Source organism: Caloenas nicobarica, chromosome 4, assembly GCF_036013445.1.
Source record: "Caloenas nicobarica isolate bCalNic1 chromosome 4, bCalNic1.hap1, whole genome shotgun sequence".
Taxonomy (NCBI): Eukaryota; Metazoa; Chordata; class Aves; order Columbiformes; family Columbidae; genus Caloenas; species Caloenas nicobarica.
In genome coordinates this window covers 11823224-11841804 of record NC_088248.1, presented here as the reverse complement: position 1 = coordinate 11841804, position 18581 = coordinate 11823224, and the positions used below count along the sequence as shown (strand labels likewise).

General features: G+C 39.9%; 2 protein-coding genes across 7 annotated transcripts in view; one reads left to right on the top strand and one right to left on the bottom strand.

The window, feature by feature from the left end:
• SEC24D (SEC24 homolog D, COPII coat complex component) overlaps positions 1 to 18581 on the top strand; it is a 215781-nt gene that overhangs the window by 75162 nt on the left and 122038 nt on the right. For 3 of the 6 annotated variants that reach the window (XM_065634359.1, XM_065634355.1, XM_065634354.1), the window contains exons 1-3: positions 8116 to 8288; positions 8509 to 8596; positions 10157 to 10284. The gene's annotated coding sequence lies outside the window, so the exon portion shown is untranslated. Of the gene's footprint in view, positions 1 to 8115; positions 8375 to 8508; positions 8597 to 10156; positions 10285 to 18581 lie in introns of those variants that run through there. The other 3 variants (XM_065634357.1, XM_065634358.1, XM_065634356.1) reach the window with 3 other exon arrangements.
• Positions 99 to 18581, bottom strand: part of SYNPO2 (synaptopodin 2) — a 72676-nt gene continuing 54193 nt past the window's right edge. The window contains exons 2-4 of the mRNA XM_065634352.1: positions 12838 to 12989; positions 7750 to 8540; positions 99 to 4278 (exon numbers count right to left, since the gene is read on the bottom strand). Of these exons, the coding sequence (XP_065490424.1) occupies positions 2066 to 4278; positions 7750 to 8540; positions 12838 to 12989 (3156 nt within the window). The 3' untranslated portion in view covers positions 99 to 2065. The remainder of the gene's footprint in view (positions 4279 to 7749; positions 8541 to 12837; positions 12990 to 18581) is intronic.

Genomic DNA, 18581 nt, shown 5'->3' with positions numbered 1-18581 from the left:
TAGAAAGTAGATTTCCCAAAAAATATACTGTCAGTCTGTACAGGTAAGTGAAACAAAGATATAGCAACGAAACTGAAGGAAAAGAAAAACCAAACAGGCAGAGAGAAAAGGGACAAGTTTAATGGTAGAAGAAAAATACAGATATTGACAGTGGAAAACAGATAGAAGGGAAATCTCCAAAGGATTAGAATATTGCTACTTTCTGTTTCCAGACAAATGCAGTGTAATTCTTTGTTGAGTTTTTCAAACTATTTTTTTCAAAATTTCCCATCATTCTTCTGAATAGTAAGAGGGAGAGGGATCACCTGGTCATTTTTTTCTAATGCAATCAGTATCCCAATCCAAAGTTAAAGGAGAGAGTAGGATTTTGGTGATCCAAAATTCATAGTGATTTTTATTGGCTTGATTAGACTTTGGTTCCAGTCTGTTTTCTGCAGGTGCAGCTAAATGTATTCTTCTCAAATTTGATTGCAGTTTGAGTTACCATCATGAGACCAAACTAAGGAGATTTTGTTCTTTCTGGGGAATGTTGTCTTCATCACAATATATAGTTCTACTAAAAAACCTTATGATAAAAAAAATCCATAATCTGGTCTGTATCTAGCTGGCTGGTAGTTTAAACAAATACATCAACAGATTCTGCCACCACAGAGTGATGCTTTAATCTTTAGTTTCATGCTTGGGATGGATTTTTATACCCTTAGTTGTGTGAAACAACACCTTGTTTCAAACCTAGCACCACTGATGCTAACAGGACTGCTCACTGAAAAACATGCTAACTATTCTAATATAGCTCCTTGATTTCAGCAAGCCTCTGTATTCACTGCAATATTATACAGCAGGTTTCAAGACCACAGACTCTTAAGAATTTTATACAGTAGCAGTATTTCAATCCTTAGTCCTCAATATGACAAGTAAAAGGTGAAAGTATAAGACCAGAGTAAAAAGATTTAAAGTGGGAAGAAGCACTGTAAAGCCCCAAGTGAAAGTTATAAAATGTGTATGAGAGACCAAGAGAAAGGCATGGTCATGTTTATGATTTACTATTAAGTGCTAATTCTGGCATATACTACTCTGGTTTCAAGAATCAGTACTCTTGAATATACGTATCACTCCGTTCCCAATCACTGTGCTTTCACAAGAAACTATTGCATTACATTGCAGCTGTAAAACCCAGCACATCTCTCTGACTGTTCAATAATTTTGATTTACTGGCTTCTATCTCACTTGGTGGAGTCAAGGCAAACTTTGGCTAAACATATATCTGCACTTGCGATGTCAAATTTCCCCAAAATGGGAAATCTTTAACAATTTTTCCAGCTGTGTTTCCATCTCTTTTAAGTTAGTCTTCAGAATACTCCAGCATCCCTTATAGCACATTCTCTGTGAAATCACAGAGGCAATTCATTATTTTGGATCACAGCTGATCCACATAGCTTACAAACTAAGCCCCTGACTGATCAGTCAGATTCCAGTGGAAGGACCTTTGAGCCAGGACAGATTCTGACTGAATTCAATGGGGTTCTGTGCAGGCCAAAGGTCTATCCAGTTGTATTCTGCTAGTGATCAGTCAGAGTCTAATACTATATCTATTTTATCCTATGTTAGTAATACATATCACTATTAATATCATTTAATAAGGCACTTCTTAAAAAAAAAAAAAGTCCTCAAATCCTCAAATCCCTAGGTCATTAGAACATAGTTGGGGAGGGGGGCAGAAAAAAAGATCTTCCCTAACAGTTGGACATACCAGGAATATTGCTTATTGTTGTTTCTGTTATAGTAGTCCTGAAGCAAAAACCTAGTGTCCTGCTTACTCAATACAATGGTATCTATTCATTTCAGGATGTTATGTGTATAAATCATCTGATAATATGCATGAATGTGCTAAAATTTGTCTCTATTTTTATTCCTTAGGAAAGTTCAAGTGTTTTGGACCCAGATTTCAGGTGATATATCTGACGTTATTAAGCTAAGGAATACTACTGGCATTGTTTGTGTGCCAGGTTACCACTGCAAACAATTGCTTGCAAGCAAAATGGACACTAAGTTTCAGCTATAAGGTTTACTCTTCAATAATTGATGGCTTCCACACCTGTGCAGTGACGCCAGCTTTCTTTGCTGAAAATTTTGGCCTTGGAGCAATAAACGAAGAGGATTTGGTGGTTTCTGGCTTAGAAAATGCAGAGTAACCTGTAGGTGAATAGAATTCATTTACAGGGGTAGAGGCATTTGACTGGAACAAAGGTTGTGAAGTGTAGGCTGGCACAGAGTACACAGAAGATGCCCGGGCGTTAGGAGGAGAGCCAGCGCTAGGTGGTCTGAAAGGCAGAGCTTGCTTTGAAGTAGGCGACTTCAATGTCTGCTTAATAGCTAGGCTTTCCTTAGGACTAGGAGGTTGAAAAGTGAATAAAGATGCATCAAGTTGATAGGGTTTATGTTTCATAATATCCAAAGCATTGAGACCTTTCTTAGGTTTTCTTTTTGTATTTTTGGTAGCAGCAGTGGACTTAGAGGAAGGCTTGGTAGCAGCAGAAGGAAAAGATGGGCAGTGGATGGGATTATAGGCAACAGGTGGGGGTGCTCGGACATTAGATGAATATTTCCAAGAAGCTGGTAAAGATGGAGTTGGAGATGAGGCTCGTGCCATGTTTGCCTGCACAGTCTCTGAATCTACCACATACTTCTCCATTCGAGAGTGCCTTCTGGCAAATAACTGGGCTCCTTTTCCACGCATCTCTGGTGGCATCTCAAAGGTTGGCTTTGTTCCTCCAGCACTTGGTGTGACTGGTGTCTTGGGTGTATGGTTTGGACTCGCTAGGCTTGCTTGAGGCCCCTTGAAAGGACCGGCTAGGTTAAGAGTACTTGGGGGATGGACAGGAGAATGAGGATACTGTGGAGATTTGAGTGGTGCAGGATATGCTGCCTGAGGTGAGGCTGGTGCTGGGAAAGAAGGAGCCTTGTTAGAAGCCACAGCTGGAGGTGACCAAACTGGTGAAACTGGGGTACCAGCAGGAGGAGAGACCTTGAGTGAAGGCTTTGGAGCAACAGGAGGAGGGGCCTTTTGTTTAGATGCTTGAGTCTGCATGAAATTGCAAGCTTCTGCTCCCAAACTGAGGTAGTCTTCTTCAGGTCCTGACTCAAAACCAGCTCCAGTACCTTTTTTGCCCTCTGCATTGTGTACAAGAGACAACAGGGCAGGATTAGGACTTACTTTGGGTGTTTCTTTGAAATTGAACATAGGTTTTGAAGTGCTTCTTCTCTTTGCCTCTTGCAGTATCCCAGTTCTTTTGGCTGGCACCGCAATTCTTTCATCTCTGGATGCTATGTGTTCTGTTGGCTCAGTAGGTGACCACACAGTTGGGGCAGCTCTGCTGGCTACAGGAGCTGAAACAGGTCTGTAGAAAGCCTCAGGTGGTGGGCTAATAGAGCAGTAAGGAGGTGGTCCTGGTATATCCGAAAGAGGACTAGTGACATTTCTTGTGGGTGAAAATGGTGCAGCTGCTCGGTTTTGAACCCCAGAAGGGAAGGGCTTAGCTGTTTTATTCAAAGATGCTGCTTTTTGAGATTCAGAGGACTGAAAAGAGAGGTTCCTGTGTGGTGCTAAGCCAAAGCCATTTTGCTGTACAATTTTGCTATGATTCTGGCTCACGTCTGGGTAGCTTTTGCTCACGCAGCTCTGCTGCCTTGACATTTCTTCTTCTTTTGTTTGATAGGCTGAAGAGCTTACTCTCTGGAAGTTCTCTGACAGGGTGGCTTCCCTTTGTTCCTCTGTATGCATTGTGCGTGCCTTCATCTCCTCTTGCTCGGCTGTAATCTGATCCATCCTCTGCCGTCTCTTGGCAAACATGAGGGCCCCTTTACCTGTGGTCTCCGGAAGCGTCTGCATCTCGTCTCCACTTTTTGTCTTCTTTTCAACCTCAAGTAGACCACTGTCCCAGTCAAACGTCAGAATCTTGCTGTCGTCAATGTCAGAGAAGAAATCTTCATCTATTTCTGACTCACTTGTTGCAAGCAAACTCACTTCAAAAGTGTTTTCTTTGTCACCCTCTTCACCTTCACCTTCACCTTCTTCACCCTCGTCTTCGTCACGTTCTAACTCCCCAGTACCGTAGCTGACTAAAGTATATTTCCTTGCCCTTTGACGACGCTTCTTGAACATCAACACCCCCTTGGAATTGGGATTGGGGGCTGCTGTCAGCAGCAATGCAATACTTTTACATTTAGATTTGGCTTCTTTAACCTGCTTCTCTGACAGACTCTCACTTCGCCGGAGCCCTGTGGAAAGAATTAATGTGCACATTTAATTACATGCAGCCCACAAAAATATAAGGAGACTAATAAGAAATAGTGCATTTATCGATACTGAAATTTACCCAATGTCCCCTTCCCCTATATTAAAACATTCATTTTCTTTTGCATGGAGACGTCATTATAATTAAGCTTTTCCCACACCATCAACTGTGTTGTAAATACCATACCCAGGATTCCACAGAGTCACACCTGTGCAAGTTCAAAGGCTACATCACTTTCTTTAGAACTTTCTTAGTTCAACGGGAGCGTTATATGTGTCTTTATTTCTAGCTTTCTCAATTTTTATTCCCAAAAGTAATCTCGGCAGCAACAGGAAGATTATAATTGCTCATATATTCAGTTTCTATGCCCGATATTTATGAAGCGTTTGACCACAGTTCCTAGGCTTACAGCAGATATTCCCAGGCAGCCAGGCCCATGACTGCTTAACATCGGAGACCAAATAAAACTGAGTGTATTTTGTCTAATGGTGGTAGCAGCTTCTGCCATTTATGTATTTACTTTACTCATATGCATTACAAAATACATGTAGTTGATAAAACTGAGTATGCTTCTGTGTATTAGCTATTTAAAAGCAAGTATACATCCACAAAGGCATATACAGAAACTATTAGCATTAACTATCAGCCCCTTGGAAGACATGGGACTCAAGGAAAGCAGGTCTCAGTCTTTTAACAAGCGTCGCTTGCCTGAAACATAATCCAAAATTGTACAGGATAATACAGCTCCAGAATATTTATTTTGAAAGTGTGGCAAGAATGGATACACATTTAAGAACTGAATGGAGGAGGCTCAGCTAACTTCTCAAGAGTATTCGCTAGCATATATCAATAATACATATTTCTTAAAGCATGAATTATTGGTTTTCATCAAGTCATGTGGAACAGGAATAGATGCAGCTGTAAAGCTGATAGATGCACTGTACATCAGCATGACTTCTCCCTTGTTATGTGACATGGAGCGTGTGCCTCATGGGGCAACGCAGGCCAGGTAGTGTCCCTGTTTCTTTAGCTTCCTTATATTCTACCACTGCATCTCATGAATGAAGACCTCAATAGTTTCTCCTTTGAAAAAATCTAGAATTTAAAGCTGTTTCTTCCTAAATCAATGGTCCCCTTCCACTTAATTTCAAAAGGAAAAAGTGTGCCTCTGATGTTTGAGAAAAGAACAGTAAATTATTTAGTATCTTTTGCTAGCATAAATAAAGGGAACTCATTAAAGAAAGCCATGTGGTGTGTTTTCTATTAATAATCCTTTTAGCCATTTCAGTAGATGGAGTCTGATACTTCTCCTGTTAAAGACAACTGGAGTTTTGCCATGATGCCAAATGACAGCATGACTGGACCAATGGTTCTCACAAGAACCTATAAAAGAGAAAGGAACATGACACCCAAACCCACAATTTGTAATATTTTATTTTGAGAGGGCCAAATCACAAAATCCTTGGCTCAGTCCTTTGAAAATCCAAATGCTTACAATAGTCACTGAAGACATTTTCCAAAAGTATGGGCTTTAATACTGGAGTGCCTCTGCAAAAAGAAATGGTTGCCCTTCACGTCTAAGTGCTACACTTTCAAATAAACTACTTGCATCAGCAGTGAGTGTTTTTCTAGGAAAGGGATTCAGCAGGTACCCATACAGTTCTGTGGGAAGCAAAAATTGAAAGTTTTTATTTTGCTAGTATGTTTTTTCTTAATTCTTAATCAGTAGTTTCAAAAGATGGCAGAAGAAATGCCACCTGCTCAGCTAAATAGAATCTGATTACTATTTACAGAGAAAATTTCTGCTAAAGAGATCAAACACTTATAATAAATATCCTGCTCTAGTTTAGACTTAAATGATGCATTATAATTTTTAATTTAAAAAACCCTTTATAGTATTTGCTGCACACAGATTATTCTCCTATAGTTGCCAAATTTTTTTCTAAAGTGTAGATAGGATTTTATGAACAACAACAATAACAATAATAATAACAATGATAATAACAGTAACAACAACAACAACAACAACAACAACAATAATAATAATAATTTAAAAAGTAAATATTTTTATAGATTAGTTCAGTGGTTCCCTAAGGATAACAACCAGCCACTATATTAGAATGAATTGATATTGTCATAGTTGAGATGGAAAAAGACAGAATCTATGTCTTACTTGAGAGAGGAGTTTATGATGTAATATATAGTTCATTCTTTATACTTTTGCATTAATAGACAGGTACTGCAAGTAATTCTCGAAGACAGGCACAGTCACACAGTTGGTTCTGACTTCACAGACAAAATGTAAAGCATGTACACTTTTCTTTTATGCTTCATTTAATATGACAAAAATATGTGGATTGCATACAGACACTTAGGTATAAGTAACTGCTTGATTCACTTGCCAATAAGATACAGATGGTTATCATGCTAAAAATATGCTTACAGAGGAATTAGCAGCGGGTTAGCGGACTAATTCCAACACTGCATATGAAATAGCTTGCTGCTACAGTATATCACTGCACACATTCAGGCACCTTTGACATACTGCTACTAAATGCGCGGACAGGATTCTTAACATTGTTGGGAAAGAGCAAGCAACCAATAGAAAGGTCCCAAATAAAGAAATGAATAGACAGAGAAATAAATAAATAAATAAATAAATAAATAAATAAATAAATAAATAAATAAATAGCTAGAGAGATGCATGGAACATATCTACACTCAGTAAATTAATGTTGAATCCAGTTGCAAGTTTACTTCCACGTAAACTTCTTGGACGCATTTTGAAGCTGACCTCTGGGTATGGGAGTCAGAAGAAATAGCATGTTCACTTTACAGTCTAGAGAAGACTGACAAAACTGAAAGGATCATGTAACACTTAAACACATGCTAGTGTCTGTCAAAATCACTTCTGCGTGCAACATCAAGTTTTTCTACTAGCCTTTTTTGTTATTAACTTTTAAGAGCAGTGGCATGGCTTTGATTTTAGATGATGCAAATGGCAACACAAAGTTTTTGCTATAAAAGGAGAAGTCTACAGGATTCACTTAGACATGTGCAAGCAACATGCTTTTTTTTGTTAATATTCTACAGATTGCCTCTGAATATACATAAGAAGACGAGCAGAACACATCTTTTGGGAGATGTATTTTTAGTTGGACAAAGTAATGGGATAGTTTCAAAGTAGAGGTATACTAAGCAAAGTTATTCAGCACAGTTAAGGCAGAGGTATACTCTTGGCTCATCACCGGGAGCATTGTATTACTCTGAAAAAATATATAAAGCAAGAACAGAAACATTTTTTAAAAGAAAAAGAGAGAGGAGAAGTTAGAAAACTGCAGAAAAAAACCCTAAACATTTTGTTCTAATGCAGTCTAAATTCTGAAATTATGTTCAAAGTTACAAACTATACCCTCAGGCAGTACAAATGATTAGATAGATGGGACATACTTACTTGCGTGCCTCGCCCTGTGCTTGAGAGGTCTGTGATCCCTTTCCAAGTGCTGGTTGTCTTCTCCCTGCTCTGTGCCTTCTGATGAGATTGCAAAGGAGAGAAGGGAAGGAGGTGCTTCGGACTGCCCTCCTTCCACTTGAGAATCAACACACCCCCTTTCAGCTACAGACCTGGCTGCTTCCTTCTCCCTGTCCAAACAGTCTAGGATCACCTCCACCCTGGGGAGAGTTGGAACTGCACCTTGGATCCTCTTGACCTCTTTGCTACTGGAAAACTGGACTACTTTGCTTGACCATTGGATGTTGCCCTCTTTCACGCCCAGGGGAATTGCCATTACAGGGCTAGTCCCATCTTGTTGTGCACTGGGTCCTCTTCCTGCAGGGCTGCATTTTTCTGCCCCTAAGAGAGTCACAGCAGGAGCATTGGTGCCCTTGTGCCCGTCATTTGAGAGGGACAACTGCAGCTCAACCATAGTGCATGGCCTTTTTTCTTCTGTTTTCCCTCTGAAAGCAGCCTCATCTGTCACAAGCACTTTGGAGGTGCCTATCACTTTAGGAGTAATTCTGTGGCTTTGTGTGGTCTCTTGTTTAATTTCAGAAAAGTGTGTGTTGCTTTCTCCTCCCTGGTGAGTGTCGCAGTATATCTCTGTGATGCATAAATCTCCATGGGGTATCTCCTTCGCTGTGTTATTTTGCAGGGTAGTGCTCTCCCTATAGTCCTCATTTTTCATGTTATCATGCTTTCCGTTTTCTCTTTCAGCACTCAAGGTTTCATTTGTTCCACTGGAGGATCTGCACATGCACAAACAAGTAATTCAAGAAATTAAGGTGCTATAAGCACAGCAATTGTAAGTACAGTTACTAGAACAATTTCTGTATAGTATTTTCCCCCCTATATTAACCGAGGTACCCCCTAGCAGGTCCATTTAAGTAGAAGAATTTTCCCAGAATGTAGAGGTCTTAAATTAAAGCACCTTTGTGTCTTTCAAAATTCTTCAACTTAACAGTTGAGGGAAATTACACTGTTGCAGTAGAACTGTGATCCTATTACCATCCTTCTTCAATGTTGAATTATATAATTCCTAACATCAGCATGCTTTCACAGACACATTTATGTTATAGTATCTCCAGACAAATGCTACCGAGACTTCTGGGACAGACTTCTTCATATTTCACATGTGCATGAGAAAGTTAATTTTGCATGACATCAGAATAGTGGTTAATTTTTGCCTCTGTGGCTACTACTGCAACTGTTTTAGGCACCATCCTCACATACAGTTCCTGTCCCAAATAGTTTACTCTCTGAGGAACAGACAAGTACTGGGTGAGGATCAGAGGGAGGGCAATGCATACTTTAAATACACATTCAGAAAATTCCTATGAGGTTCATTATTCTTATAGATCACGCAATAATTAGAAAATTATGGGCCAATTGCAGTGATCCAGTGAAAAAGGGTAGCAAACCCATAAAATATTTCCTAGTTATTGAAAAATATATATATATTTCTAACTGGCAAAGGTTACTTTGGCTTCCTGAATGATATAACTCAGTGTAGCTCCCTTTTTAAAACTATTCATTCTCCTGGCCCAGTTAGGCTGTTTTACTGGTGTTAGGACTCCTAGTGTAATCCAGCTGCTTCTTTCAGTACTCTGGGCCATACTGACTACTATTAATTCAAGAAGAAACCTTCTCTGTACATTAATAATGCAGCACATTATTAAGGCTTTTTGTTGGCTAGAAGGTAGCAAAGCACTTTTTCAAGTGAGGGAAGCAGTGGTTACCCTCAGTAAAATATTAATATCTAGTATTACAGAGATTTCTGAACTTAAAAGTGAGTCCCAGGTATTCTGAAACTTTGGATACCCTACAAAGAAAGGCTGGAAGAAGCAACAGAAGAAATAAATCTGTCAATGCACTGAAGAAGCTTCAATATCACTTGATTTCTAGCTATGTAGCATACTGTTTGTAGCAGTCCGGGTCTGCCTCAAATAGCACAAAATGTATAGCATCCATTAAACCACATATGGAACTACATAAAGGTCAGACAGATTTTAATTTAGGGAGCTCCTTGTGAGTGCTGCTGGATTCCATCATATTATGCTATTTGGATGATCAATTGTACTGCTCTTAAGTACAGATAAATTACAGAAATCTGTAAACATTTCCTTGTAAGATATGAGGCGGGAGGCTGGGCCCGTAAATGCTAGCCTTTATTGGTAGCTGAGTGATTGTGTGTACGTGTGAGAGAGAAAGATTTCCACCTTAAAAGGCCCTTGCTACTTATGGATGTACTTCTACTCTATATAGACATAAATGCGTATCCATGTGTCAAGAGGCAGAATACTGCGTCTGATCTCTTTTTTGTAATTTAAGACTCTGTTTCGTCAAATTATTGGTTTTGTTTTAGGTCTTTCCAGCTCACTGCAGAAACAACACCCCTGGTGTGATTCCAGGAAGGAAGCAGAACTCATGGAGTCAGCACGGCAGGGTTTGTCTCAGTCACGTTTTACTCCCTCCATGGTGCATTTCATTCTGGTATGCACTGAGCACACTCCCTGCTTCCCCCTAGAAATTTTCTTTCTAGACTCAGTGGTAGCCCAAGAGCTGCTAACACTGATGTGAAAAGGGCAGGCTAGTGTTTCTGTTTATGTCCCCACGCTCGATGTTTCCCGGGTACATCTGTTCAGCATTTGTCAGGAAGGACAGTAAGATGCTCCCTCACGTGGCATCTGGAGAGTCCCTGCCCTGCCTCTTTCCTCTGATCCTGGAAACTGAAGATTTTGTGGGCACTGCTGGTCAGTCACTGACTGTGGTTTACAGGGGATTGGGAAAACTTTGTAGACATTAAAGGCCAAATAGCATTTTAAAAACTACTTTAAAAGCAAAATTTTCCTCCCAGTGAGTTCAGTAAGAGCAGAATTAGGCCAACAATGAATGCATCTTTCATGCAAATATTTCAGGAATAGTCAGAAGCATCCCAAGGAGAAATATTCTTCCCTGCCAGCAGAAGAGGCTTGGATGCAAAAATCACCATTGAAACACCACTTTAATTAGGCATTATTCTTTGATGATTTCCAGCGTTTTCTTGAGATGGCTGCTAACAAGTGGCTTCTCAGGAAAGGAAGGATTTGCCCCTCATTGTTCTCAGAGGATGCTAAAACACATCCTGAAAAATCTTGCTAGTCATAGTGCTGAGTGGGCTACTACCCACAAAGGAGGAGGCAGTGGAAGAGAAATGTTTCCGTTTATTTTCCCCTGCCCTGGAAGATATTGACAGTAGGGACGGGGAGTTGGAGAAGGTGAGCTGATGAGAAGAAATTCAAAGATTCTCATAGTGAATTCCTTTAGAAAATGTTAGTCACTTTCAGAGCCAGCCAACTGTTGAGCAACTGCAATTTTCTTAAAATTCGTAACAGACACAGAGTTTTGTTCCATGAAACACTGAATTATGTCATCTAAGCACTCTGGTTTGGTTCTGATTTTCAGGATTTGTACTGCCTTTCATCATACATGCAGACAGGGGCAATGGAGTGAATGAAAGATGTGCTGTCACTTGCAGCTAGAATGTAATGTGGCCTTTAGACCAACTGAAATATCAGTTATAGCGCAGCAACAGGCAGGAGTCAAAGTGTATGGAGCTATTTCTATGACTGCAGACAGCCGGTCAGCCAGAAATACAATTTTTACTAGTGCAGTTCTAGTAGTCATGTTATGAATTAAAAACATAAGAATGCAGATTTCACATGAGGAGCATTCAAATAGTACACTGCTGAACCAGAAATAAGAGTATGCACTATGGAGAAGGTAAGCTGTAATCCTCAGCTATCACTGTTCCCCTGATCTCAGCACATTGGTCCATTACTCAGCCCAAGAGAACATGAACAGACAGGCCATGCAAAATATCCACCCCTTGAGAGCATCTTATTTTGAAGGCAGATTGTAACTGAACTACTAGACACTTCGGGAAAGTTCCTTTGTGCAGGTTGCAGAAAGCACAGAGGAATTTCATGTGCTGTTTAGACATCCCTGGTAACCAGAGGCAAGTGCCTTTTTTGTACCAGAGCCCTTTCAGACTTTCCGTGGTTGCTGCTCTGTTAGCTGTTGTCATGAATCCTGACCCCTTCTGTCCTCCTGCTCCTGCCTGTGGGAAAGCAGACAAAGGGAACTGCAGTAGCTGAGGGGAAAGCTCTAATTCCTTACAAGGAATGTGGAAGTCTCAGGTCTTTTCTTCCTCTTCTTCCTCACACTGAAGACAATTCAGAGTTCATCTTGTCTGAATTCACAAAGTCTGGGGAGAATGCGCTTACTATGGGTGGTTGTGAACTCAAGATTGCATATAGCACACTGGATAAAATTACAGAAAGTCATTAGAACAGACTGATGTGCAGGGAGCAGTAACGCTGGCTTCAAATTTACGTGAAGGTTCTCTAAGAAGCTCAAAGCATTTTCAAGGAAAACTGAAATTCAGTATCACTATTTTGTAAATGGAGAAGTTGAGACCCAGAGAGCTGTGACTTGCCCCACTTCATCTAGTGAAGTGATAACAGCTCCAGGAATAGAATTCATTGTTGCCAGACCCTCTCCCCTTCCTGACTACTGACACATTTTGCCACCCAAGAAGACCATTTGCCATGTCATCATCAAGGCATATCTTTGTAACACAGTTTCTCCATCTATACAGTCTTTGCTTTTTGTAAACCTCACTTCCCTATCTATGGGGAAAAACAACACTTCACTGCTTCAAAGGGGTGGAAAGAATAACTGAACTGAAGACTCTCTGGTATGCAGATATGGTAGCAGGCACCTTGTAAGTATTAAGAATACTTAATAAAATAAAATCATTACATTTGGAGACTCTAATCTTAATTCTGTGCCCGAACTGTGCTGTTCAAATTATACACATTAATTCCTTCACATCAAATACTCTGTCTTCCCTCCCTATTCTATACAGATTAGCAGAGTTACAGACATAAGAGAACTATAAGAAGCTCACAGTATATGTCTGCAAAATGAGTGCATTCAAAACCAGCATATTCCACATGGTTCACTGAACAGAATTGCACCAAAGCATTCTGAGCATTCTTGTACCTCTTGATAAGCATCTGCAGGACGTCAGTCAGGCTTTCCATCAGAACGATGACTTCAGCATAGGTTAAGTCTCCACAAGGCTGGCCATTGATAGATACCACCTCATCTCCCTCACACAGTCCAGCCTTAGCTGCTTTGCTCTTGCTGCGAACCTACAGTGAGTCAAAAACAGATGCCAAATTGCACAATTAGTGTTCATTTGAAAAGAGCAGCAACCATATCTTCAACTTACTTTTGTCTGTACAAAAGAAAAAGGATCAGTATTATTGATCATAAACAAATTTCTAGTAACACAAATTAATAACTTGTCCCAGTTGAGGTTAGTATTGTTCTGGCCAGTAATAAAAAATACAAAAACTTCTGCTTTACTGAGGTTGTGAGCTAGATGTCAAACAGGCTGGATTTTTTTTTTTTTCAGGGGGACACAGAAGTTTGGAACAACAATCAATCAGAGTTTAGCAGAAATGCAAAAAAAAAAATCTCATCAGTTTCTCCTAAAATGAAAGACTACCAGAGCTGAAATCTATGCCAAGATTTTAAAAGAAGAATGTATAACTTCAGACTCCTCTGGGCAGCATGTCAGTGTCTACATGCTGTTAGAGCAGTAGGTGTGCTGACTTCTGGTGTACTCTACACTTTTCCTTAGATGCCCAACTGTAGGTTTAGTTGCCAAACTATAAACATCTGAATCACTGGAGATCCTAAATCCATGTTTAGTCATCTGAGTAAGTGCCCCGATTTACTAAAGTTAAGAGATGCCTGTTATGGTTTAGCCTTCCCCGTCAAGTACTCATTCAAGAATCTTATGCAGCTTGATTTTTGCTGTTTCACTCTTTTTTGCACTGGCAGCATGTTATAACTTATCATAGCCTTTGTATAACAAAACCTAGACAGCTTTAACACCACTCAAAGTATGCCATACAGTTGACTGCTATTTTTAAAGTACATATTTGGCAAACGGTATGTTATATTAACCAGGATGCTTGCAGGAATCTATTTTAGAATGACACATACACATAAAAGGGCTGTCCTTGGGTTCTTTGCTCTCAGTCTTCTACCTAGCGGTGTAAGTACTGTGGCTTTATACGATATTCAGTTGTGGTTCGATACATTATCCTCATAAATCCTCATAGCATTTTCTTGAAAATTTTTGAAGTAGTATAGTTCTACCACATTCACAGCAACAGAGTCAGTACCCACTGACTCTAGGAAAGTTACTTTTGCTATACACCAGATCTGAGGGTGCAACTGTTCCACAGACACATGGAATTATCCCCAATATACTATTAGGTCACTGGGCTGCTACCTAAGATTCATTTCTGGAGGCAATTTTGAAAAGTTTGTTGGAGTCAAGATGATATGTAGAATGAAGAGTGAGACTGCATGTTTTTCTGTGATGGGGCCATACATCTTTGTTGTTTCAATTTATACATACCCATATGTCATATTATGGCTTTTTGAGCAGTGAAGAAACAGAAGCCTGGCGCATACAGAAGCCAGTTTCTACCTTGCCTTGTTAACATTTACAAATATGGAGTGGTATGCTGCTCTGTTTATCTACCCCTAGGCAAGAGCATAAACATCCTTGTACTTTGGGAAGAAACGATGGTTTACACAGTGTTTAGAATGGTTTGCTTCATATATGAGCTAGGATTTGGGCTGAGTTTTTTGTTGATGGTTTGTGGTGTTTTGTTTTGTTTTTAATAGGAGGGTATGCTATTAAAATTTTACAAGACATCTTAGATCTGAATGTAAATATTTAATGTGGACACTAGGGAGAAATTAGTGTGACCCTCTTTCAAAAAACATAAACAGCAATTACAGCAACATGTGAACTCGAAATAGCATAATGTGATACTTAGATTGTGAGAAGAAAACTTGTTCCTGTTTCTTTATTGTCTGAGAATTTGGGGTCACTTCTGTCATAGATTACCATTACAAGTGTCTCAGGAAAGAAACTGTTACCCATTCCATAATGTCAGTGATTTATGTCAAAAAAGCAGAAGTACAAATGTACCATGTTAATAGGTCTACGTGGCTTGCTAGATGGCTCAACAAGTTTCATAATATTTAAACAGACTCCTTGGTAGCATTCAAAGAAAATAGACAAGGGCATTGAATTTCCTTTTAAAGTTCTTGAAAGGGCCTCTCAGTCCATTTTGCTGCCTTGTGAATTGTTGAAAGATCACAATTGTGAGGTATTTGGACCTTCATAAAGAACTCAGCCTCTTCTTTGGTCATGCAGGAAAGAAATTACTGTAAGTCCCTATACCTCACTCTGCCAGCATTTCAGTTCCTATGCACATTAGAGCAAATTGTCTGTCAGTATTATACTTCCAGGTTAACCCATATACATCGAACATTTTGCCATTGCAGGATCACGCTGGACATGCTGTACCTATTAATTGTTCTCCTGACTGTCAGCCTTTTCCCCGGCCTCCCCTAGAGGCACCTGTGCCTCCCAAATTTGAATAATGTCTATATAAGGTCACCTCAGTTTTATCCTTTTTGTTTGGTGTTTCTATCAGGGGAATAAAAGGGAGGAGAGAGCACTGACAAAAAAAGAGCAAAGGCAGGTTGTATAGTAAATTATAGCAGGTTGCTGCTAGGGTAGAAATATACCATCATCATTTGTGTTATTTTGGCCTCAGGATATCACCAGGTAACTCAGTAATACATAGACTGTCTTACCAGGCAAGCTGTCATTGTTTCTGGTTTAGTTTATTTGCCTTCATTGGAAACCCACAAAAATGAATGAATAATTTACTCATGTAAACCAAAACTTTTCAGATTTCTGGGGAAGAAACAACAACAACACACACACAGAGACACAAAAGATTTGTGGAAACCAGGATCTTTCTGGTAAAATATGTGTTTAGCAGACATTTTTCTCTCAAAAGAAGTTTTGGCAGAAAGCCTTTGACGAGCCCACTGGGAGACAAAAGCTGCCTTTGTTAGCAGAAATATGACTTGGTGACACTGGGGACAGTAAATAAGCTTTATCCAGTTCTTGCGAACTTAATGCAAAGCATATTTTGGTGTAAAGCAGAAGAGGTTCTTCCAAAACCAGTGATTGCTCTTGCTTTATAGTGCAGCCCAGGCTTCCTCTGTTACTTGTTTCTCCTATCTGCTTTAGGCTGGAGTTTTCTTTGGGAAGGAAAACTTTTTCTTCCAGTAAAATTTGTGAATGGGATCTCAGTACAAGAAAAATATATTTGTAAGGGTTTTCTTAGATTTTTGATGTTTGCAGTACCAATGTAACACAGAGAAGCTGAGCTTGTACCTTTAGTGCTGAACCTGTGAAGACACCAGCTGCCCCTGGGGTATGTTGAAGTCCTTTAGCCCACTCTTCCCTGGTGCTGCCTGTATTGCTTTTTTGCTGCCCCTCAGTCAGGACTCTTGCTTTTTATTACTCAAGTTATGTATCATGCACTTGTTAGAATGCCTTGGTTTTCCTCCAGTGAAATGACAATGGAAATATCGACTCTGAATTCCAAAAGTTTTAAAGAAATTGTTATACAAGGTGTATTGACATTGCAGCAGTACTGACCTTAGTGCTATGCATGTTCTGCCCATAAGGAATTTTACATTTCTGAATTTTTAACAGTATTAAAGTGTTATACATAAATAGTTGTATATAAATCTGATTTCAAGTTATTCTGAGTCATTTGTTGTAATATTCTCTAATTTCAGGTGTTTAGATTGCATTACTAGAAGGTGTGAAGAACAGTGCTGGATTACTTGGACAATTAACTTGAAGTATGTAATTTCTTTTAGAGCCCAGATTACTCTTCTATCCAGAATTTCCCACAAGCAGGAGTGCTCCTTGCTGCTTAAAATGTCAAGTGCTGAGCAATTCCTCATATCCACAGAGGTGTTATTCTTAGGGGAAACTTCCTTTGTGAAGAACTTATCCTGTATGCTCCCTGTTATCTGAGCACCACGGAGGCACCAGGAGCCCTGTGAGCTGCAGGACAAGGCCATGGGAGCTGGGCACACCTGGCATCTATTAACAATCTGCTGCTGCAAGGAGGGACTGAGGGCTGTCCAGAGGCTTCATAAAGGCTTGGGCTGAAAACTGGGAGCAGGTTTGGGGTGTTGTGAGGCACTGGTGAGAGAGCACCTGTCAAAGATACAGGTATGTGGGGGGAAAAATATGTGGGGTAGTAACTTGCTGTGGGATGCTGCTGGGCCTGGGGTAGCTATGGGTAGCTGCAGCATGTGGAAATTTCACTCTGTTTCTTAATCAGTGCAAGATTAATAAATTGAGGAATACACAGTGGTTGTGTCTATGCTAGTGTGGGGTGAAGGAGGGGGTTTGTAGACAAAGCTAATGCTGAGTGCCCAGCCTTTGTGCTGTGTATGCTGTAGTGTTCTTACTTTCAGATTAGCTCTAGTCTCATTCTGTTACCTGGAGACTACTGGCCAGGTAGCATGTACTAGATCTGCTCCTTTGATTTAATCTGAAAGCAGTTTAGTTTGTACAACCCAGAACTATTCCATGCTATGAAATAACATATGATATAGCAAGATAATAGGGAAACTTGCTTCACAAAATGTAATCCTGGTGAAGCTAAAGAGCTGAAGTAGATGCACCTGTTACTTGTTGTGGCTGCAAGTGGATGCATAGACAGCAACTGGGGCTCAGTTTACCAGCTGATGATCTTGGTTGTGCGTCTGAGTCCTATAATAAGCAGATCAGAGAGTGGAGGTATGTTGAACCTGATAACAAGGTCAATGAGTTGTAGTTTAAAGTGAGGCAAATGGGCTTGAGGACAGTCCTGGTCCTACAATTGTGCAACTAAGAAATTGTTAGGGCATTTCACAGTCTTGCTTTTACTGGTGGCTTTTGGGAAAGATGATATATATCTTAATCTGATTCTGGTGTGCTGCTAGGAGTACACACCTGTATCTGGGATGTGTGTCTAAGTGATGTGCTTCAGATGTAGCCTGACAGCAACCAGGCTCAAGGATTGCTCAGCCTGCCTGGGCAACCAGACTGAGAAAAAGCATAAGCTCAATCCATTTAGCCTAAACTTCTATCTATTGAAGTAAGACTTTTGTGGCTTTAAAATATACATCTGTTTTCACAGTGTTATTTCCAGTTTGAAGCAAGCTTTCCAAATTATAAGTTATTCCGACAAGTACTTACTGATCCTTTTTCAGTTTGCCAGCAGCTTTTAGACAACAGAAGAGAAAATATTGCCACTGAATGTAGTGGAAATACACTTCCCTGTTATTGAAGGTCCCTTGCTTGTATAAACAGAGTAGATTATTTCATTGAGGGGTCATGTCTGGAAGAACCTATTCAGTTGAATATCCTGTCTGATTCCTGAAGCCTCTTCTGAACTGCTGTATGGCCCTCAAGGCTTGAAGCCGCTTTCAGTGAACCTTATTTACATGTGTTAAGCCCTAAGGGAAGCTACGGTTTAAAGTGTTAGTCTTGAGTTTCTGATGGCTGGTCTTGTGTTTTGTTATGTTGAAACATGTTGCCCAGAATAGCATGGCTTACCAGGCAAACTGTAGATCTGTTGTCCATTTTCATTATTGTTTGATACTTTAGTTATGTCAGCTGTAAACTTTACCAGTAGTGACTTTGTTTTCTTTTAGACTTATGTTTATGCATCAGTAATAAAGGGTGAAGGGTGCTTAACAGGGATATGCCCTTTGACTACTGTTACGACCCTGTTGAATAACTATTTCAAATTTAAGGTTACTTTCTCAGGCCCAACAACTATCCAGCT